This window comes from Jaculus jaculus, chromosome 1 (assembly GCF_020740685.1).
Source record: "Jaculus jaculus isolate mJacJac1 chromosome 1, mJacJac1.mat.Y.cur, whole genome shotgun sequence".
Classification (NCBI taxonomy): Eukaryota; Metazoa; Chordata; class Mammalia; order Rodentia; family Dipodidae; genus Jaculus; species Jaculus jaculus.
This window is the reverse complement of record NC_059102.1, coordinates 155,874,995-155,899,203: the sequence shown is the minus strand read 5'-3', so window position 1 is coordinate 155,899,203 and position 24,209 is coordinate 155,874,995. Positions and strand designations below refer to the sequence as shown.

General features: G+C 41.6%; 1 protein-coding gene across 2 annotated transcripts in view; it reads right to left on the bottom strand.

Annotated features, from left to right (window-relative positions):
• The window catches only part of Kcnq1 (potassium voltage-gated channel subfamily Q member 1), a 390,510-nt gene that overhangs the window by 180,618 nt on the left and 185,683 nt on the right, over positions 1-24,209 (bottom strand). For both annotated transcript variants that reach the window (XM_004654224.2, XM_045150057.1), the window contains exon 11: positions 1,191-1,311. In XM_004654224.2, coding sequence (XP_004654281.1) covers positions 1,191-1,311 — 121 coding nt within the window. The remainder of the gene's footprint in view (positions 1-1,190; positions 1,312-24,209) is intronic.

Below are 24,209 nucleotides of genomic sequence, written 5' to 3'. Positions count from 1 at the left end.
CCTTGCCCTGGACTTGACTGAGAGCCTTAACCATAGTGTAAGCCGTTGTTCTGCTTGCTGGCGCCGGCCTGTACCTGCCCAGCCCATCTGGCTGTCCCCTGTTCACACCTCTGCCCTTGTCTGTTACCCTGCCAGTCTGACTCAAGAGAGGGTCTACCCTTCCTCTCAGTGACCTGCCTGCTTCCTCTGAGCCCATCAACACTCTTCATGCCCTGGTGATCATTGGGTGCTGCCGACTTCCCTGTGAGTTTGTCTGGCCTATTCAGTCCCAACCATCCTTGAGTAGCCTCCAGCTCTATGGATCCCAATTTCTTTAGTCAGCTGAGAGGACAAACTTACACCTAGCAGATAGCAAAGGCAAAAGGCCCAGGCACAGGGCAGAGGTGCTGTGACCGAGTACACAGGACTCTCGACATGAATTGCAATAGAAAGAACAAGATTCTCAGTATATGACCCACAGGAGGGCTAAGAGACACTTCTCAGGAATTCCCCAGTGGAGCAGTGTCCAGAAGGGGACCTGAGTGGCTCGCTGACCCCAACACATGGCTGCCACTGCTGGGTACATTGGTGGAAGCACTGAGTTACACATCGTAGGGAAATCACACCATGGCTAGGCACTGGAGACTGGCCTGGTGATGCCGTGATGGGGTGAGAGGGAGGGAGGATGGGCTGGTGTCCCAGGCCAGCTGTGCCTCGGGGGAACGCCAACTGGAAGGCGTAGAAAATCAGCCATTTCCTCCACCTGAAGGAGCCCCTGAGGACAGTAGCGGCAACTGGCAGACAGCACCCGGCATCTGCCTCGTGGCTTTGGCCAAAGTTCCACGGGGAAATGCTAAAAAACAAAGTCGACTCTTTTTGGGGAGTGTTGGAGGGGGCTTGGAGAGAGAAAAACAATCTTCTCAGACACTCAAAGCACGAAAACAAGTGGAAAATGATCAGTCTGGTTTTCCATAAGTCAAAACAAGAGGATCATGTTCCCAGACTTGGTGGGAAATGCCCCTGCCCTCCTCCCCTGCCTGGGCCCTGAGGCTGGTCCCAGCAGCTAGAGGCCCCAGGTTCCTAAGGGCAGACAGTATGTTCTGGGCACTAAGTGGACTGCACCCTGGTGAGAGAAGGAGCCCTGTGCCAAGGCAGTTCCTTTGAGCTTTGTGTCCCTCCAGCTCAGACTCTGTGGGCAAGTTGACACTCACTGTGACACGTGGGTGATAGGGGCCAGAAGCGTCTCCCCTTCCAGGTCCAGGTCGTCAGCAAAGCTGTTTGTTCTCAGGAAGTGAGGTGTGCTTACTTCTAGCAGCGTGGGGCTCTTCCTTACTGTGAAGAAGGTAGGACAGCTCATTAGGTCTGCTTTGGAGACTTGATAATGAAGGGGACCCAGAACTAGAAAGCCTGGGCTCAAATGTCCACCCAGATCTACCCTTCCGTAGCACAGACCTCTGAGCTCCCAGCATCAGGTGAGAAATGGAGACAGCCTGGGAATTTCAGCCTCAGCAGTCAGGTTTATATTCAGGTGGGGGTAACTAGGTGTTCAGGAGGTTCCCCAAGCACCCCAAATTTCAATGACACAGAATGAAGTACAAGGCCAGTATATCCTTTCCAGTATGGCAGCTGCCTTGGCTGAGCTCCAGAGTCCAGGAGTCACCCACCTCAGGTTCCACATCTCACTAGCTTCACACCAAACATTTAAGTCAAGAATAAAACAATAGAGGCTGGGGAGATGGCTTAGTGGTTAAGGCACTTGTCTGCAAAGCCCAAGGATCCACATTCAACTCTCCAGGTCCTGTGTAATCCAGACACACAAAGTTATGCAAGCACGCCAGGTCGTATATGCACACAAGGTGGTGCTTGTGTCTGGGGTTCAATTGCAGTGGCTGGAGGCCCTGGCATACCAATTCTCTCTTTCTCTCTCTTAAAAAAGAAGCCAGTCTGTTGGGCTTGCCTTAGGGGAAAGAAAAAGAATAAAACAGTTGTGTCGGTAAAAGACATTGACTCCCACTGCCATACTATTCGATGCTGACAGAGTCATGGGCCAGGAAACATAGGTAGTGGCAGCCCTGCCTGTCAGGAGGCTCAAGCCAAGTTCTTTGCTTGGCCATGACGCCATATTAACTACCACAAAAATTGTCCTGATAATTGGCTTTCAGATACCTGGCCCTCAGTGAACTGATCCAGATCAGTTTTCACTCAGTACTTCCAACTTGTTACTGTGCTCTCAACTTACTTTTCTTCCTTGAAAGAGCTGATCGTAAAGGAATTGAGTACTCCTAAGAAATAGAATCATGGAAAAATCCACCGTCCTGACCCTCCACTGCCATCATTATTAGCTAGCTGCCAGCTGTATTCCTAGCCCCTGCCCCACTCCATTCATTGTAGTTGCATGTGGGAATTGCTTTTATGCACATGGACCACTTGATTCCGGTCACTGTTTTTTTCCTATTGCAACATGCTTACCTCATTTTTCTCCACTTATACAGACTTGGATCTAATGATCACTTTAGTAGCATAGTAGCCCATCGTTTAGATCTGTTTGATTCTAATCTAATTAATTTACCCATTCTATATTTTATGGACATTGGTCTCTTAGTTTTAAGTAAATAATGCAATGCCCATTTTGTTGTTAAAAGCTGCTGACACATTGGGTTAGGTAAGATGGCATAACCTTGGTAATATTAATAGATATTGCTAGACTTTTTCCCCCTAAGTTGTAATAGGTCACTCCTCCCCTCCATTTTTTCCACATGCATGCCTGAACTGACAGCTGCACGGGCCACCATGCATGGGTGAAAACTATGATTCTGCTATCGTTTTCATCTGCACTGACTAATGGCTTTATGGACTTACTGACTGGTTTTCCTCTTGTAGAATTGCCTATCTGTGTTCTTTGCTCATTTCATTACATGGAATTCACTATGTATTCTCAGGGTGACCTCAAACTCATGGCAATCCTCTTACCTCTGCCTCCCAAGTGCTGGGATTAAAGGCGTGTGCCACCACGCCCAGCTAAGGATATTCTTAATACATTAGGTATGGTGGCCTTTTGTTACATCTAGCATGACTGTCTTTCTCAGTCTGTATTTGGCCTTTAAACCTTATTTATTGTTGTTTTGTCATAGAGACTGCTTTGTTTCTATAGTGATACATCTTTTGCTTTGTGAAAAATGTTTGCCAAACATAATATAAGTCTCAAATTTATTTCTAATACAAATGCTTGAACTTGTACATATATTTGTGTGTGTCTACTTCATCTAACATCTTGTGCTCAGTGTGAGAGTCAGTAATCATAAAATGAATTCCAAAATGGACTGTGTGTCTTACTTTTTTTAAAAAGTCTAAAAACATGAAATATAATTTTGTTTCTAGAAAACAGGAGAAAAATCTCTGGAATCTTGTATTTATCAGTGAGCTAAAATACTTTAAGCCATGGGCTGTGGAGATGGCTTAGTGAATAAAGCATTCACCTCTCAAGCCTAAGTACCTGAGTTCAATCCCCAGACTTCATGTCAGAAGCCGGAAGCCATGGTGGGCTTTTGTACTCCCAGCGCACATGACGGCAGAATGGGAGGTGTAGGCAGAATTTTTCAGAAGCTGTAAGAAAGCAAGTACGTCAAAGAACAGCAGTAAAGCGAGATGAAGAGAGAAAAACGCTGCCTCAAATGAGCTGGAATGGTGAAGACCAACTGTAGAGATCTCTGACCTCCACATGTGTGCCATGGTACACACATGCTTGCATTCACAGACACAAATGTGTGCACAAATGCACCCACACACACATACACACACACGTGCAAACTTAACCCATAAGAGAAGAGCAATGAATAACTTTACTGTAATTTGAAAACAAAAAAACAAATGAGTCCTGGAACAACATGCATGACCCTCAAATGCACTTTGCTAAGCAGCGAAGGAAGCAAGGTGTGACAAGTTTTATCATAAAATCTTTTGCTATGAGAAAGAGACTGTTAATGGAATGAAGAGACAAATCACAGATTGGAGTACATCGCTTCCAAATGAAGAACTTCAAATTATGTGCATTCTTGTATATGTTCTGGTTACATCAGTCCATCTTAAAAAGTGGGCTAAAAATAAGCATGAAATGACATGCTAATATCCATAGTCATTATGGAAATAAAACCACAGTGATGGTTGGGGTGATGGCTCAGTAGATAAGGTGCTTGTGTAAGAATGAGGTCCTGAGTTGGGGTTCTCAGTACCCACAGAAAATGCCATGTGTAATGGTGGCACTGAAATCCCAGAGCTGGGGAGAAGGAGACAGAGTCCCTGGAGTTTAGTGGCTAGCTGGTCTAAGCACGTCAATGAGCTCCAAGTTTAGTGAGAGATCCTGTCTCAAAGAATAAAGTGAAGATACCTGAAGCCGACCTCTGGCCTCCACATGCACCCGCACACACACGTACAACCCCACATGTAATGAAGACCTGAACATGTTTGCCTATGTGCATATGCATGTATATACAAAAGCCACTGCAGTATCACTATGACCTTATGAAATGGCTAACATTAAAAAAGATCAAAACCTGACAATAGCAACCACTCACAAGGGAGTGGGACAAATGGAATCTTCATGTATTGCTGGTAGAATTCCATACATCAATATGCGCAACTTTTTCTCACAGTTACCGAAAAATAATCACCAAGATGTTCTTCAACAGACGGATGGAAAAACAAACCGTGGTACATTTGTTCCATTTATGCAGTGGGATACTGTTCAGCAACAAAAAGAAATGAGCTGATGATTCCTGTAGCGACATGGGTGAATCTCACATGCATTTTGCTAAGCAATAAAAGAAGCAAGCTGTAAAAGGCTATGTGTAGCACATGATTCAATCTCTAGAATATTCTAGAAAAAGCAAATAATAGGCAATATAAAACAGTTCAAGGACTGCTAATGGTTTGAGGAAGAGTACTTTGTAAGGCTCAGCTGGGCACTTTTAGGTGATAAACTATCAGTATGATACTGTAGCAATAGATGTGTGATTGAAGGCATTTGTCAAAACCCACAGAACTGAACATCTCCAAGTGCATTTTCCTGTATTTAAATGGGAAAAAAAAAATCAGCCATAATGTTGAAGGCTCCTAGGAGAGAAAGCTAAGCAAGAGCATGGATTCTGTATACATGGCAGAGTAAGACACAGCACTGAAAGAAGAGGAAAAGGAGTTGACCTGAGTTGCCTTTACAAACAGTTTTCTGACTGGCTATTTATACTCATAAATGCTATATTCTAGAATTAAGTTTACCTCACACAGGGGTACTACCTGTATAGGAGGGTTGTGGAAGTGCATAAATAAACTAGAGAATGTTAATAGGGGCACAGTGTGGGCGGATTGTATGGTCAGAAACAGCATAAACTCAGGGCTAGCTTCATATGGATAGACACCGCAGTGGAGACATGTGTTTACCGAGGTGTTATGTACACATGCATTTCCTAGCTTCGTTTGCTGAGAGGAGATGGAAATTGTAACACTTGTGCCAATGAGCACATCCAGTGCCCAGATTCTGTTTTCTAAATACTGTTCTCTAATAAAAGGAACCAGCTCCCTGGATGAATGGGTGATTCTAGGGCTAGCATAAGGAAACTACAAGATGAATCTGAAAGGAAGTCAGTGCCGCCCTCCCAAAAGACATCATGTATATATATATATATGTATGTATGTGTGTATATATATATATATATATATATATATATATATATATATATATATATGGTGTGTCAAAAGGGCTTTGCCCCGCTAACTAAAGTTAGAAAAAGTCAACAAATAGCACTGGTTTATACTGTTCTCTCTTTCCTGAGTCTATACTTCTGAAACAACCAGAAGTGAAGAGATTTTTTTTTTTTTAAACAGAAAGATTCCAGATAACTGAAGGAATAAAGAAAATAGGAATTTCTTGCAAGAAAGATCTATGAATGAATGCTAAAAGTAGGTTGAACTTGGGGCCATGTACATGCTTGGCAAGCACTCTACCACTGAGTTCCATCCTTTGCCCCAAGATAGGTTTTAGTTGCTGCTGTGGTTTTAGCACATATCCATAGGTTCTCTTGATATTCTTGTGTAGCAGGTAGAATGGAACTCTCCAACACTTGGATGTTGCCTGGATCTGGTGACTCACTCCCATAGACTAGACTATAAGAAGGGAAAAACAGTAGCTCAGTTACAGTGGAGAGATCTGGCCAACACCACTTTACTCATATGGATCAAGGTTAATATAATCAGTAGTAAAGCACGTTAATGTGATGAAATGAAGAAAAAAAAAATCTTGCATCCATGACATTCTTAAAACCTATAACCCTATTCTAATCCCAGGAAAACAGACAAATCCAAATGGGGTGACACTGACCTGTGACCAATATTCTTCAAGTGTGTCAAGGTCATGACAATGTTGAGAAGTTGCCACAAGTCAGATACACTGGAGAGACCTGATGAGTACATACAATAATAGACCCTGGGTGGGATCTTGTAAACTGGGAAGATCACTAAACTGTAGCTTGAGAAAAGACATGAGTAGTTTAAACTACAGAAATTACTACATTATACCTTAATATGTTACATCAATGTGAAATTTCTTAGTGTTGGTCAATGTACCATGGTTATGCAAGATATTGACGTCAGGGGAAGCCAATGAAAGGTACATAGTGAGGCTACTATTTTCAATTTTCTGCAAATATATTATCTATGTAAATGAAGGATAAATTAAAAGTGAAAAACAAAGTAGAAAAGATGGGCTGGAGAGATGGCTCAGTGATTTAAGGCACTTGTTTGCAAAGTTTGACAGCCCAGGTTCAATGTAAGTTGGATGCACAAAGTGGTACATGTGTCTGTAGTTTGTTTTCAGTGGCAGGAGGCCCTGATATACCCGTACTTCTCTTTCTCTTTCCACCTCCCTCTCTCAAATAAATAAATAAATAAAAATACTTTTTAAAAAGAGTAGAAAGGAATCTTAACTATCTAAAATATGTAAGAACTATGGAGAAAAATCTTTAAACAGAGACATTGAATAAGACATAAATAAATGGGGAACTGTGCCTTCGTTCCATTAACTAAAACACTCAATCCTGAAAATATTTTTAAATCATAATAAAAATCCCAAAAGGTTTGTGTATGAGCATGTTGGCAAGCTGAATCTAAAATTCATTTGAAAGTGGAAAAGACCAGGAAGTGGTAATTACTTTAAGAACAGAGTGGATAACTTGTTTTACTGAACGTCAGTACTTCCATCAAAGCAGTGGTCATTAACAAGTGTGGTGCTGATGCAAAGAGAGATGAACAGGCCAAGTGAACAGGGCTGGGTGTCAGGAAATAATAGCCTTCATACACAGATACTTGCAGTGCATTAGGGATGACCTACATATCATGGGAAGAAGATAGTCTTTTCAATAAAATATTCAAGAGCAATTGGATATGCACATGGGGAAAACACTAATTTGGAGCCTTAATTTTCTCACACCATATATCAAAAATTCATTCCTGGCATCCCAGGGGATTCTGAAGAGCAAAGCTCTAAAGCTTGTATGACTAAATGGAGAAGAATATCTTCATGACCTTGGGGTGAGGATTCTTTTTTAACCAAGAAGCAATAATCATAAAGAAAAAGACTAATATGATCACATTACATTTAAGACCTGATCATGAAAATACATCTAAAAGAGTAAAAAGACAACCACAAAGAAAAATACCCATAAAATACAAAGATCTAAACATCTGCTGGTACAGGCCTGTCATCCAGCTACTTGGGAGGCTGAAGCAGGAGGACTGCAAGTTCAAAGCTGTCCTGGATAACTTTGTGAGATCCTATCTCAGAGGGTAAAAATGGGTACTGGGGCTATAGCTCAGTGGCGGAGTGCTTTCCTAGCATGCATAAGTCCCTGGATCCAACTCGCCAGCACCACCAGAAAATTAAAAAAAAAAAAAAACTAATAAAAAAATTGGGATAGACAACAAAGCACATCACAAAAGAGGAATCCAAAGGGCTGATGAGCATATGGAAAGGTGTTGTGCAGGACTAGCAATCAGGGAAATGTAAATAAACTCAGGAGCTCATGGCCCACGGGGGCCAGCGGCAGACTTCCAGCAGGAAACTGCACAGACATTACTTAGTCATAGCCTGGAGAAGGCCTCTGAGTGAAGGGCTCTGTGCCCGTGACATCCTCAGAGAGACCAGGAAAAGGACCGGTAAGTCTTGAGGAATGTGTGCACATTCAGAGGCCCACAGGTCTGGGACCTGGTGAGAACATGTTACCTCCCCCATTTTTGAGACTCAGGGCTGAGATTCAAGTGCCCTGTGTTATATTATACACTTGTCAAGCGACAGAGCTGAAACATCATCCAGGATTCAAATGTTCCTTTGGAAAAAAAAAAAAAGAAAGAAAAAGAACATAAATACATATTTCAACATCTGCATCACTTGTATACAGAAGAAAGGAGCGGCAAAGTGGTGGTTGGAAGAAGGGTCTGCTTTTCCACACATCTAGAATGACAAGCGCCATCTCCAAGCCTGAGGGTCCTGGGTGAACCCCTCAACCTCTGAGAAAGACTCAGCCTTGGTATTAGAAAATTAGAATGTGCACATCAGTTGACTGCCCGGAGCGGGTGGGGCTTGCACCTGCCAGGGAGGAATGTAGACTCTTTGGTTTAATCCTGGGAACGGCACATGGGGCCCCTGCAGTGAGGGTCAGAGAGGGCCTCAGCAGGGTTGTTTTTCCAAATCAAAAGAAGAGGCTGTTTGTCTGCCAGGCCTGTGTGTCAGTGACTATGGATGGGCCTCCTCCGTGGAGAAGCTTGGTCAAAGCTGCCACCTCTTCCCCACTTAGACCTGCACTGAGAGCCACATCAGATATCTTGAAGAATCTGGGGCTAGGTAGAGAGTTTGGCAGGCAGAGATTCACCTCATACACACTGGTGTTGCTCCTGGGGCAAGTGCCATGCCCTAAGAAGCCCGATTCATCACCCTACCTTGGAAGAGCCTGAAGGTGGTTTTCCATAAAGATGTGAAGATAGCCTAGCCACACAGCAAGCTGTAAGCCCATGATCAATGTGACGGGGTAGTTTATCTGGATACTCAGATTCTACATGGAGAATGCTATAGTAATGCTAGGTCTTCTCTGCTGAACCATCCGGAGTATCTGGTCCTGGGACAAAGGTACTTGTGTCTTGGTGACACTGAAGGCACACTTTTCCTAACACAGTCCCAACTTTTGATGCTTTCATTCCTTGGCGGCTTTTGCCTCATCAAGGCCAGGATCTGGGCCTAAGTGTGCAGGGCAGAACAAAACAATTTTGTTTTCTAGGAAAATGGGAGGTCTGGAATGGCGAATGCAGCCTCAGGCGTGGCGACTGTCCCAGCTGGGGCTACCAGCTGCCAAATCTCACCCTCTCTCAAGAGAACCAAAACCAGACTCGACACAGCATCTTCCTTCTTAGCTAAAGGGCCTGTTCACTAGGGTGGTTTTGCATTTTACTTAAAAAATACAAGCACAGAAAAAAAGACTGGAAGGAAACACAAATGTGGCCTGTGTTTGCCTTTGGATGAAGGGACTTCGGATGATTTTCATTTCCTTCCTCTATTTTCTATTTTGAATGATGCACTCACAAGTCAGGAAACAATCTGTGGAAGTCACCCATGTCTAGGTCTTGCTTTCAGGCTACTAGCCCTGCATATGTCTTTTTGGGGTCAATAGAATGTGTCAGAGCATCCTTCATCCTTCTATCTTTCTTCAAGTTGTCCAGAAGTCCCACCTACACAGAACTCTGTCTTCCCATGAAGTTCTCCAAGGTCTTCCATGTCTAAGAGCACCTGGCCTCATGTCCTCTGCATTGAGTGCCCAACCTTGCACTAGGTCAGCATGTAAGCACCAAGTCCAACTTTCTGTAAGGCCCCGGGCTATCCTTGCTGTCTACTGTTTTCTCCCCTCCTCACCCCCGACTTGCTGGCGTCAGTAACTCCACCCAGCTGTTCACCCCATGCCCTCCTTCTCCTCAATGATTATAATCCTACCTAATCTCTCAGGTGTAACCCAAGCCTCCTTGCTCTACAAGATTTCCAAGGCTTGGAGATTGCCCCCTCCCCTGGAGGGCTGTGGGGCTTAAGTGTGCCTGGCCCTCAGCACTTTGCTTTCTGCCTCCCCCAGGTTGCCTCCAATGCTTGGCATAGGTAAGTTCCCTGAGCCAGCTCACCCTGAAGGGATGAACAGAAGCTGCCTCTGTCTTCTTCAAGGAGAGGCCCCTTTCTCTGGCCCCCTCAAAAAAATTTCCCTCTTTTGGTAGGTTTGCCAAAGCCCCGTGGATCCTGCACCATGAAGAAGATCTCCCTAAGGCACTGGACAGCTGCAACCAGGTCCTGCGTGACATTGTTGAGCTGCAGCCCCACAGCTTGTGCCAGCTGCCCATGTCCAACTCATGGACCTTGAGCCAGAAGAGCTCTACTACCACCTGTGTCTCCACTCAGAGGCGAGAAGTAAGGGACATGGACAGAAAGTGCAAAAGCCATTCCCACAACAGCTGCCAGGAACAAGGCCAGGAATGGAGTGAAAATGTATATTCACAGCTGGGACCCAGTTCCGCTTAGGAAAATACCTTGCTTGAGTGGACACCTGTTGTTTTTGCATGCCCTATATCCAGGCCTGGATTCTGGAATAATCTCATCATATCTTCCTTAGAATGATCCTCCTTTCCTATTCTTAGTGTTCGGGGGGTCAAGTGTCCACTGGTCATCCTCAGAGAGGGCCCTGTGGCCCAACCTCAGCCATCAGAGCTGTAATTTAATATACTAGGATGTCTTGTACTTTTGGTTGGGAACAATGAGAACCTGGACCCAGCCTCTAGCAGGAGTCATAGGGAAAAAAAAGATGGCCACTTTCTGTTGATGGTATAAGATGGTGGCCATTTTACATGCACTGAAAAGTGTATCTAAGGATACAGCTATGTTATGGGGTCAACGGGTAGAGATTGGGAGAAAGAAAAAAAGAGGGGACAGGGTAGCAGGGGGAGGAGAGGAAGATCAGCATAGCACTGGGGTCCAGCTGTGTCTGGAACAGCTGGGTCCAAATGTGTGAGCCAAAGAAAAGTCCCAGTTGTCCTTAAGCTAGATTGAGTTGGGGTTCCATCATTTATTACCAAGAATCCTCAGGAGTATGTATGACAAGCTTAGAGGTGAGGTGTGGGCTGGAGGAGATGGATCTGAGTTGGGAATGGTGGTGAGCTAGATGACCAAAAAGCTAAATTCTCACAGACAGTCCTTGTTAGGTTTTTCAGGGTGGAGGACAGAGAGGAAGGTTGGCTGGAAAAAGCTGGCCTGAGGCCCTGCTTCAACTCAGCTATGGCCAGGAAACTCTGGGAAAGGGGCTTCTTTTTTTTTTTTCTTTTAATTTGATAGAGAAAGAGAGACAGAGACAGAGAGGGAGAGAGTGGGCACACCAGGGTAGAGGGTCTCCACCCACTGCAAATAAACTCCAGATGCATGTACCACTTTGTGCATCTGGCTTATGTTGGTACTGGAGAATTGAACCTGGGTCCTTAGGCTACACAGGCAAATACATTAACCACTAAGCCATCTCTCCTGCCTGAAAGGGGCTTCTTAAGGCTAGTTGTTGAGTTTTTACTGTTGTAATGCAAACTCATCTACAAAAAGCCCATTTCCACACTCTGTGTAAGTAGGTATGTGGAACAAATTATGAAACATGTTGTGTCCTATATCCAAGTGGATTTGACTTGAGCACAGTTATGATATGACACACAGAGATAACCGGTGGTATCCTGAGAACCCAGGAAGGATGCTGGGCTGTACAGTCATAGAGTTCAGGATACTGGGGACTCTGCCCCAGATGCCTTTCCTCACAATGAGGATACATACGCTTCAGCACACATAAATTTCAGAGTAAACAGAAATGGTTCTGTCAGCCCAAGGGTGGGGTCTGAATAGTGGACATGCTGAAGAGGACAGGCAGTGACATGCCAGGAAAGGGTCAGCACCGAGTGAGACCAGGAAATGGAAAGCAAGCAACACAGCTGCCTACACAACTAGATCAACCCACCCTGGGTCTCCATGCTGCAAGAAGTCACTGTCCAGGTCTCCCAAGACACATTTGCAAGGGAAGGTTCCAGGCAACAAGAGCAGCCCCAGGAAACTTTAATATACAATGGAATCTGGGTTAAGCGCTATCTTCTCCAAGAGTTGAGCTCACAGGACATTCCCCAGAAACCTCTGGAGAGGTGGGGAGGAAAGTTTCTGGAGGTCTTTGGATGAAGAAAACAAAAAAGTGGCCTTGATTTTCAAGGCAAAATTACACAGGAAGAAAAAAATGTTTTTAATCTAATTAAGAGCGATCTTTTCACCTTCATCACAACATCGCGGAAATGTGCCAGTTCTTAACTTCACACAATAATCAAAGCAATTAAGGAGAAGCCTTGGAAACCGGTGCAGATGTTCTCAGAATGTTTAATGGGAAAATGAGTTGCAGGCCTCGTTCTCAGCATCCGGCTCCAGGCCCTGGCTACCAAATCCAGACATCTGCTGGGGCCCCACCCCCAGGCCCTGAGGGCGCGGGGCTTGAGAAACACAGGTCCCTTCCCAGGCTGCCTTCAGCCAGGCCAGATCTGGAGCTGAGAGGCTCCCCATGGCTTCTCAAGCCAGAGCCTGGACATAGTCAGAGTCACCCTAGAGCTGGGGGGAAGCTTAACGTCAAAATTATGTTAACAACTGATGTCAAAAGTAATCAGCTCAACCTGGCTCCCCCATCCCTAGCTGGCTGCAAGAGGACTGTGAGCAGGAGAAGGGCAAGAGGCCCAATGGGAGTGGACCTCTTCTATGATCCCCTCAGTATGAACAATATTCCATGCAAAGATCTGTTCAGTGTGGCTTTGTGGGAGCCCCATCTCAATGCTGCTTGATAAGCTGGGGCCCGGGATTCAAACTGGCCAGCGTTTGAGGAATTTGCAAGAATCAGAAACAAGGATGCTGCTTACTTCGGCAATGGTCTATTCCGAGAAGCAGAAGGAGGGGGGGCATGGCTAATGTTAAATGGCTTGGAAGAGAAACACTGATTGGGGCAGTTAGTAAGTCATGGAAGCCCTGCTGTGTGGCATGCCCTAGAGAGAAGCAGTAAAGAACACTTCATCTCTGTTTCCAAGGACACACAGACAGCACAGGTCCCCATCTATGTGTGACTCTTAGCACTCAAGTTCTCATCATACAAAGGCTTCTTAATGCAAATCTGCCAGACACTTTAGTGAGCACTGCATGTGACCTCAGGGGCCTGCTGAACTGCACACAGGAAAGGCCAAAGGGAATGGAAAGCAAATGCCCAGGGACAGCCTGCAGTGGTGGTCAATACTGTAGCTCTCTCATGGGTAGAGCTCTAAGGAGCATTATGTGAAGATTCTCAGTTGACATTTGAGGTGCTGTTTCTTCAGAAGCGACTCACCTAAGCTTCCTGTATTATTCCATATCCATGAAACTGGCCCACGATAATGTGACAGGAAGAAGCTAAAGCATTTACGAATTGGGCATTGCAGGGCTCGGGCTGTGGCTCAGAAAGCACTCGCCTCACAAGCATCAAGACTTGAGTTGGGATCCTCAGCATTCATGTAAATGCTGGGTGAGTGTGGTGGCCTGTCATCGCAGTGCTTGGGAGGCACAGGAAGGATCCTGGGGCAAGTTGACTAGTTTAATCAGTGAGCTCTGGGTTCGAGTGGGACTTGAACATGAAGGGTAATCAAAGTTGACGTCCACGGTTAACCTATGACCCACATTCATGCCCATGCACACTTAGGTAAGTACTCCTGCATATCACACACAGACAAAAAGTAAAAAGGGATGGGAGTACTGAGATTAAATTTATTTTCAGAGAACCCTGGGACTGCTCTGTGGAGAGAGATGGGGTGGGACTGGGAGGTCAATGAGGAGTGAAAGGCAACCACCAAGGGGGGGAAATGATGGTGATGCAGCAAGGGAGGTGGCTGCAGGGGAAAGACAATACAGAGCTGACAAGACTTGCTGAGGCATTCAGTAGGGATGGGGGGAGGACACACACACTTTGAAAGGGGCTTTTAGATTTGGAGGATAGCAGCATGCTGTTCTTCTGACTTCAAGTCTCCCCAATTACTCTTAAACAACCTCAACAACAAAGTGAACATGACCCATCCTTGCAGCAGCAGGCTAATCTGGAAATGACGTGTGAGAGGAGAAATCAACCAATTCAATACTATTCTAGCTGTCTGCCCCAGTACTTACTGCAGTCCTGTGAGTGTAAAAAGAAGCCTAAGTTGTACTGTCAAACATTTTAAGAATTGTGAGCAGTATCAGCAAAACAAACAAACAAACAAACAATACCCTCCCCTTCAGGAAACATGGTGGGAACTCATAATCAGTGTCAGCACTCTGGAGAAGTCAGTCAGTGGTGTTCAGCAAGTGACTGGACACTATAATTAATAAGTTAAAAATGGTATGTCAGTGCTGTGGCATTTTAATTTGCCCTCTCACTGCTCCCCCGCTCCCCAGTTTTCTTCTCCACCTAGGCTCGGCAGCAGTCTTGAAGATGGCAGCCTACATTCCATACACGGCATCTTCATTGTTGTTTCTACAGGGAGCAGAATAGATCCTATAAATATTTACTTTCGCCTAGTATGGTGGTACACACCTTTGATCCCAGCATTTAGGAGGCAGAGCTAGGAGGATCACTGTGAGTCGGAGGCCATCCTCGGACTACAGAGTGAGTTCCAGTATGGGTACATATATTTGTTCTATGCTATTTGAAGACTTATCCGAAAGATTGATGTCGAGTTACTGCTTTTGTTTTACTAACTAAGAATTGCCCAGCATGGAAAATGGTGGACATTACTTGCAAACATTGTAACACAGTGAAAAAAAGTTACAGCAACTTGTGGGAAAGATCAAGATTGAGACATACAATAGACCACTGAAAACCTCTGAAGACAATCTGCAGGGACTTTCTCTGAGAAATCCGAGCATTTAAAGTACCAGTGTTTGTGAAAGAATTTACAAAGGCATGTACTTGCCCAGAAGTGGATGCTAAGAAGAGCCCTGAGAACATTGCAGAGTTACCTCTGGCTGATTTCTATACACACTTCAAGCTGCAAGTGAAAGCTAAGACTGAATTGTAACTAGCCTGTCTAAATATTGAAGGAATATTCCAGTTAATTTGCAAAAGCTGGGAGAATTCTTTTCTTTTTCTCTTCTACCTCTCCTTGACTCCTACAAGGAAATCTCTGTCATAATTAAAGGAACAGGGACTTCAAAGACCACACATGACTTTACAAAAATAGAAGTTACTAAACAAACAGCTATAGTCCAAGACATCAAAAACAAAATACTCCTAAGGCAGGAAAGAATCTAATGTCCATAGTTATCACAAAAATATTTTAAATGTAGTTTTAAACAAAAGTTATGAAGTATGCAAATAAACAAAAAAATACACGGCTTTTCTGCAGAAGAAATTCCCTGAGGAAGTGCAGACATTGAACTTACTTGACAAAGAATTTAAATAAATTGTAAAGTATACTGAGAGACCTAAAGGGAGTCAAGACCAGAGAACTAAAGGAAGCCAGGAGAATAGAGAGATATAAGTTGAAAATAAATGTAAACAGAAGTTTTGGAACTGAAGGGTATAAAATAAAGAAAATTGTTAGAGCATTTTATTACTCTAAATATAATAATGAACTTAAGGATCCAGTTAAATTATCAAATCTGAGCACCAGGGAAAATACACAAAAAATGATCAGATCCTCAGAGTCCTATGGTATATACACAAATCTATGATGGAAACCCCAAAGGAAAGGTGAAAGAGAGAAGCGGGCAAATAATTGAAGAATTCATGGCTACCAGTCTTTCCAAAGTTGATGAAAGACACAAATCTCTATGTCGAGGAACCTAAGCAAACTCTAGAAAGAACAAGAGATTTCACAGAAAGACACATAATTTGAAAGACAATAGATTGTAAAAGAAGCAAGAGACATGTCTCATCATGTAAATGATCCTCAATAAGATTAGTGACATTTGTTATCAGCATGCATGGAGTCCATAGGAATGGAGTGGTGGTTTTTAAGTGCTAAGAGAAAACAAAAATCTATCAAATGAAAAATTCTGTCCAAGAAAATTGTTCTTTACAAGTAAAGAAGAGGGCTGGAGAGTTGGCTTAGTGGTTGAGGCGCTTGCCTGCGAAGCCTAAGAACTCATGTTCAAATCACCAGGTCCCACATAGCCAGATGCACAGTGACGCAAATATGCAATATCACACATGCACAAAAGGGGCACATGCGCCTGGAGTTTGTCTGCAATGCCTGAAGGCCCTGACATGCCCGTTCTCTCTCTTTCTGTCACCCAAATATAAATAATAAAAAGAAGAGGAGAAATTCAAGACAAATGAACAAAACCTGGAAGAGCTTATCACTAGATTGGCTCTACAAAAAGTACTAGCGTAAATAATTCAGGCTCAAATGAAAGAGCACCTGAAAATAACTGCAGTCCATACACAGAAAGGTAAATCTCCAGAACTATGTAGCTTTATAGGCAGACATAACAGCCAATATACAGTATTTTAAATATTTGACTCTTTATTTCCTAGGATACTGATGAATATATAATGCATACATCTATTGTATATCTGTTATTAGGTGTTCGTTGCAAAATTATGTATAACTTCCATCAAAATTACTCTAAGTATCTTTGAAGATATATGCATTCCCACATGGGAGAAGCTTAGAAATCACTACTCTGCTTTAAGTAAAAACCTGAAGAGACTGAAAAGTCAACTTTTAAGGTCTGTAACAAAAATGAGGTTGAAGAGGAAAACATGGCCTACAAAATGAGGAGGGAGGGAGAGATGGGGAGACAGAAAGAAAGGTCAAGAAAGGAGAGTAGAGGGAAGTAGGAGACAGGTGAATGCAGAGGATCACAACATACTAGAGCAAAATCTACTGGCATCCACTGGGGTAGAAAAGTCTGGTTTGTGGTTGATCGCCTAAGGCTAGATATGGACAATGTGAGACTTAAAAACTCCAGGGGACCCAGTAATTTCCAAGCTTTCATGAGTTATTACCTCAAGGAATTTGAGTAAGTTCTCACAGTAAGTAAGAAGAGAAATTTTCCCTTGTAACTTTTATCATGGGAAGGAGAAAAGAAGTCATTTTGAAATATATGAGTGTTCTCTTAAAAGGCTTACCTTCAGATGAAATTAGTTGACTAGAGCCTAACCTGCTTAGTTTTCTTTTTCATAGCCTAAGTGACCAGGGGAAGGGTAAGTATTCAACTCCAACCAGCTCTAGCTTACCTGGCAGAAAGGAAATCTCCAACTCCCACTTCACTGTAGCCATTATGTACCACATAAAAGAAGAGGAAGATCTCAAAGAATACTTGTGAAGGTCACAGTCAAGAAGCGTAGGCTCAGTAAAAATGAGACCTAAACAATGGATTGTAAAACACTTTTCTATTCCGCATTTTGCCGTATTGCTGAAAGTCATTTAATATCAATTCTTATCATTTGGTACAGCATACCCATTGTCCATCTATTGATAAGATTACAAGGCATACCAAAAGGCAACAATTTTCAAACACAGCAAGCATCAGAATTTGGAGATGTTTAAATTGTGGAAATAAAGAAGACAATGTTCAAGGACATGAGAATTGAAAAGAGGAATCAAAATAGGAGAAAGCACAAGTGCTAGAGATAATGACAAATGACAAAATCCCTTGATGGACTCATTATACTGTCTATAGCTGATAAAAAATTTCTGAGTGTGTAGGTTTCAGAACACGCATCCTAAACTGAAAAACGAAAACAAAGATTTAGAAGGGAAAACCAAAATAATAAATGAGTGATATCCAAGAACCATCGGACCATTATAAAAGATGTGACCATGGGCTGGAGAGATGGCATAGCAGTTAAGTGCACTTCCTGTGCAAGAATTAGGGCTCGAGGAATCCTGAGATTGTCTGAATTTGAATCCCCGGGACCATAAAACCTACATGCATGGCCATGAATGTCTGTAACCCCAAACCTGTGTGGAAGCAGAGACCAGAGAGTCACTGGGGCTCATGAATAGCAAGTTCCAAAACTGGTAAGAGAGTCTGACTCAAGAAAAAACAAGCGGTAAATGATGGAAGCGGACACTTGATTTTTCTTTTTTTAAAAAATTTTTGGCTGCTGCAGGCAAGTTCACGGGTCATAGATGAACACATGGAGCACTGTATGAACACATACAGATGCACACATCACACCACAAATATGCACACACCAAAGAAAAAGATGCTAACATATCATAGGAACAGTAGAGCTGGGAGTATAGGAACAAGAGAAACATTCAAAATTATGTTTGAGAGTTTTCCCTAAATCAATGTCACATACCAAACCCCAGGTCTAAGAATCTCAGAGAACAACATGCATGACAAATGTCCCAAAATTATATCTGGGCATACCATTGCCTATCTATAGGAAATCAAAGATAAAGAAAACCGTCCAAGAACATAGAGTGACAGAGCACACAAGTTAAGAAGAAAGGGGCTGGGGGAGACGGCTAAGTGGGTAACAGTGCTTGCTGCTCAAGCATGAGGACCTGAGTTCATTGCTGTGTGGAGGGAAGAGACAAGAGAATCACTGGGGTTCCCTGGTAAGTCAGTCTAACCAAAAACCGTAGGCTTCACGTTCGTTGAGAGGCTACTGCATTAAACTAAGCTGGAGCAGCAATGAAGGAGGACACCTGTCGTCTCCGGTTCCCCCATGTGTGAAGATGGGTCCCACATATCTGTACATACTAATGTGCACACACCACACATAAACCCTTAAGCTATACACACTGAAAAATCAAAAAGGAAGAAAGATAAGAACTCCGTTTGACTTTTCCTCAGAAACCATATACATAAGGAAAGTAGAGTGAAACACCAGACTACCAGTCTCACATTCTATATTCTGAAATGGTCCTTCAAACGGGAAACATACTTTCTCAGAAAAACAAAAATTAAGAAAAATTTAAGGGAAGTACACCCACCTTGCAAGAGACATTAAAAGAAGTCCTGTAGACCGAAGGAATATAAGTCAGCAACTCAGTCATACATAAAGAAAAGAAGATCATCAAAGGTAAGTGAATATAAACTGAGCCTTTTCCTTTTTAATTCACCTGAAAGGTAAGAGTTTATTCAAAATAATCAGCAATGTATTTATTATGTGTCTGTCTGTTTGTCTTTGAATCTATCTGCACATATGCTTGTGTTTTTCTATATGTGAAAAGAATGCAGCAATGATTAAAAAAAGGACAAGATGGAGAAATTATGACTTTAAGTTATACTATACATAAATTGTTACAGTGTTAACGGAAAGCAGGCATGGGTTAGTTGAAAGTGGATACTACAAAATCTAGAGAACCACTCAAGAGTATGCAGATGAGTATAACTGGTACACTGAGAAAGGAAAATAATAATTCAAAAAAACAGTAGAAAGGAACCTGCAAGGCTCTGGATTCTATCCTCAGCAGAGAAAAGAAGAATTATGGAGCTATTTCTCAATTCTGCTTCCTCCTGATAAAATAAAGGCCAGAATAAATTAAAGTTAAAATGATGTATAAGTTACTGATGTGGACCAGCTTCAGCAGGAGAAACAATTTCATTTAGCATGGAAGCTGAAGAACAGAAATCCAATGCTCAGACACAAAAATGGTGATGAAAGAGGGGACTAAAGCAAGACTTCCAAAGATATTATCCTGTGCTTACCTTGCTGATACATCACAACATGTAAAATTCAACACAATAAAGTCAATGAAGCGTTCAAATGTGACATGAACTCTACTGAGGAAAAAAGGGCAATGAAGACTCGGAGACAATGTATTACGTTCAGTCATCAATTTGAGTACAGCTATGAAAACAACCCAAAGATTAAGAAGGTGAATGGAGGCTGGAGAGATGGCTTAGTGGTTAAGGTGCTTGCCTGCAAAGCCAAAGAAGCTAGGTTCAATTCCCCAGGACCCATGTAAGCCAGTAGCACAAGGTGACATATGCATTTGGAGTTCGTTTGCAGTGGCTGAAGCCCCAGGTGCCCAATTCTGTCTCGTGCTCTCTCTCTCTCTCACACATATAAATTAAAAGTTTTTAAAACTTAAAAAGAAGGTGAATGGCAGGAGACTGTAAATCTTTCCATATCCTGAGATCAAGACTTTAAAAAGTGAAACTTGCTATTTTGGACATGTTTTCACCTGAAGACTTAGAAGACTATCAGATGGAAGGGTAATGTGAAAAATGGTGTTATGTATGGCATAGAAATTGACTTTTCCAAGAAGGTATTGCACAGAGCTCTCTGTTCAGTGGCAGGTTTTATGAAGAGACATGCAGAATGATAAACGGATACTCCTCATAGCTCTTCTTACTTTCAATTCAACAGTCATATCAGAATAGTATGTTGAAGCTTGGTGCATATGAGAGCATCCCTATGATATGTGATATGAAGGTGAAGGAGGACTGTAGTCTACGTATGGAAAACTGCCATCTCAAGCAGGTAAGTTTGTAGGCCAAGGAATGCCCAAATAACTGCAGTTTATCTGTGTGATTTAGCAAGGTGTCTTGGAAGTAAATCAGCAGATCTTATCAGATTCTGTAGAAATTCTAGAAATATACTGAAGATACAGAGGTTGAATTCTACTTACAAGGAATAGTTTAATAATACATATATTACGACGGAAAGAATTATTTCCCTTTACCTGAACTAGAGAAACCATGACATTAACAAACAAGAAGATGTGACATGAAACTGAAACCAGTAAAGCATACAATAGACATGATTCCAAATAGTCAATGATCACTGTGAACATTAAGGTATGACTACTGAAATACTGTCAAAGTGGATGTTACAAAGTCAAGACCCAACTGTATACTGTCTACAAGAAATACATGAAGCCTAAGGATAAGAAGTAGAGTACATGATGGGAAAGACTAACACTACGTAAAGAATGTGAATTCCTATATTGATTTCAGATGAACAGAATTTTAAGTAAGGTAAGTTATCAAGGAAAGAGGACAATTCGCCAAGTAGACATAGTAACTACAATGTGCATGCTTCCTTGACTGCATTTTCAAAATCTGATAAAACTTACAGGTCCATCAGTTCTCTTTTAGACTTGGATAGTTTTACCTTTCCACATAAGAAATGGACAAATTCAATATGTAAATCATTCAACACATTATTGAAATCAGCATATATTAATCAATGAGGTAATTGTTAAGTACAGATATACAGACTTTTTCATACATGAACAGAATACATATTCCTCTTAATGTACAAAGGGAATATTAACCAAAGTAGATTATTTTGAGGCCCCAAAAGACACCTTAACAAATCATTCAGTGATGGGATCATAAGTGACAGAAACTAGAGGTTTTTCACACAAATAAGGACAAGACAAGTATAGTTCTCACAAATCTTTCAACATATTATGGAAATTATACATTCTGTGATGAACAAAATGAAATATTGTTTCTAGGTAGCATGATTGTATATACAGAAAACACAAAAGAATCCTCACAAAATTCTGGAACAATGAAGCCACCACAGCAAGGGTGGCAAATCGAATGTGAACATACAAAAGTTACTCACTTTCCTATATGCCAAAAAGGACCTAAATTTGGAATACAACACATTAACCATTTATTTGATAATCCCAAATGAAGCAGGTATAAAAAGTATATATTATACATCTGAGCACATGAGAAAACTGTTTAAGAAACTCGTTCCATGTTGATAGGTAGGAAGACTCAATTGTGTCAAGATGTCTGATTTACACATTCAATGCAATCCCAAACAAAACCTCGTAAAGTTTTTATATTTTGCAAATATAGGTAAAGTGATTCTAAACTTCCTAAGGAGACAAAGGATGCACTAGACATCAATAGGCTAAAAAAGCACTAGCAGTACCCATTTTCACGAGTAATTGTAAAGCTTCAGTAATCCAGAAAGTCTGTTACTTATTAAGAAATAGACAAATAGAGCTGGACATGTGGTGCACAGATTTAGTCACAGCACTTAGGAAGCTGAGGGAGGAGTACCGCTGTGGGTTCAAGGCCTGCCAGAGACTACATAGTGAATTCCAGTTCAGTATGGGGTAGAGTGAGACCCTACCTTGAAAAAACAAAAGTATATAAATACAATACATGGAGCAAAGGAACATAAAATACGACTTTGATTCATTAACTATGCTATAAAAAACATAATAAAAGTAAGACAATGCCTAAAATATGGTCTTCTCTACACATGGTGGTAACAATGGATATCCACATGGAAAAATTGTGAATCTCGACAAAGATCTTCCACCCTACACAAATTAACATGAAATGAGTTATAGGAGCCTATGAAGATTGCTCAGTGGCACCTGCTATACAAGCATGAGGTCTGAGAACACCTTAGTTTGATTCTCCGGAAACCATATAATATAGTTGTGGCAAAGCACATCTGTAACCCCAGTCCTGCAGAGGGGTGCACAACTAGAGACTCACCACAGCAGGCTGGCTGGTTCAAAAGAGAAGTGTTGGGTTGAATGAGAAGACTTTGAAGAAGACTGCCAATGACTGAAAAAGAGGAGGACACTTTTTATATTCTATCATGGGTTCCAAATTCATGCACATGGGGCCTGTGCATCTACACATATGTGTACACCACACATATCACCACCACACCACATGAACTCTAAATACATGTAAAAAAAAATAAAAGCTCACAAAGCTGAGTGAAAAATACCCCATAAACTAGAAGTTAATAAAAACTAGAAGTTGAGGGATTACCTCAACATAATAAAAGTCATGTATGGAAAAATTCACAATGGTGAGCTACTGAAATATTTTCCTGTAATATCAAGAACAAAGCAAAATGTCTACTTCATCCATTTCTATTCAACGTAGTACTGAATGTTCTAGCTAGATCAACTGGAGATAAATGAAAATAATGCAAATTGGAAAGGAATAAAATAATGTCTTATATACGGTCACATATTAGGAAAGCTCAAGATTCCTCACAAAATCTGTTATAATAAACTTAGCAAAGTAGTGACATTAAAAAGTCAGTATACAAAACCCATTTTCATATCTATACATTAAAATCTATGAAAAGGTACAATGAAAATGGTTTCATTTGTACTAGCACCAGTGCATCCACAGCCTTGGCTGTTGAGTACCTCTAATCTTTTTAGATGTTCACCTTGGTGAGTAAAGCTGACAGATGATTGCTTTGCTTTTACCACAGTAACGTAAGGAATCGCTGCACTCCACACAGTCTACATCCTTGAACTCACCCATAGGTATTCAAGGAAAGCAGTCTGTAACTTCTTAGATACATAATTCATCAAATGATAAACATAAAAAAGACCTAGGCCATAACCAAGGGAACTCAATAATCTAGTAACTGATCCAAGGATGCTGAGACCAATGAAATCCCTGACAAAATAAAAAAGAATATTTTAAGAAAGTTCAGTGCACCACAAGAAAACAAAGTGCAGTTGGAAAAACAATACATGGACAAAAGGATAGTTTCAAGAAGAGAAGTGATGAAAAACAGCTATAAGGAGCTGAAGAATACAATGAAAGGACTGAAATAAAAAAAACAACTTTCATACCTGACTAGTATATAGAACTGGAAACTCAACTCAAAAAATATATCATTTGGAAATAAAAGAGAAATAATGACAGTTAACACACTACCCTTCTCTAAGACAAGTAGAAGAATAAGTAAGAAAATGTATTCAAGGAAATGATGACTGGAAACTCCTGAAATATGGGGAGCAATATAGACATTTGGGTACATGAAACTGGAAGGTCTATACTAGTTCAATGCAGCAATCTAGACATCACATCCTAGAGTCCAAAGATTAGAAACTTGTGAAAGGAAGATGTCGTCACAAATAAGAAAAACTTCACAAGACCAACAACATATCTCAGAAACAATTTTGTGGTTCAGGAGAGGACATAAAACATGAAACTATGAAATTCATGGGTAAAGTAAGTATATAAAAATACCAACAAAAATGGGACTAAAAAGACACAACTACATGCTGGTTCTAAGAGTATTATTTTAGCTTTAAGGACACACAGACTGAGAATAAAAGGATGGAATTGATATACTCACAAATGGAAAATATGAGTGGTGATAGCTATACTTAAATGGAATATAAAGGGTATACAAATAAATAAAGATCACTATATTATAAATATAATGAATAAA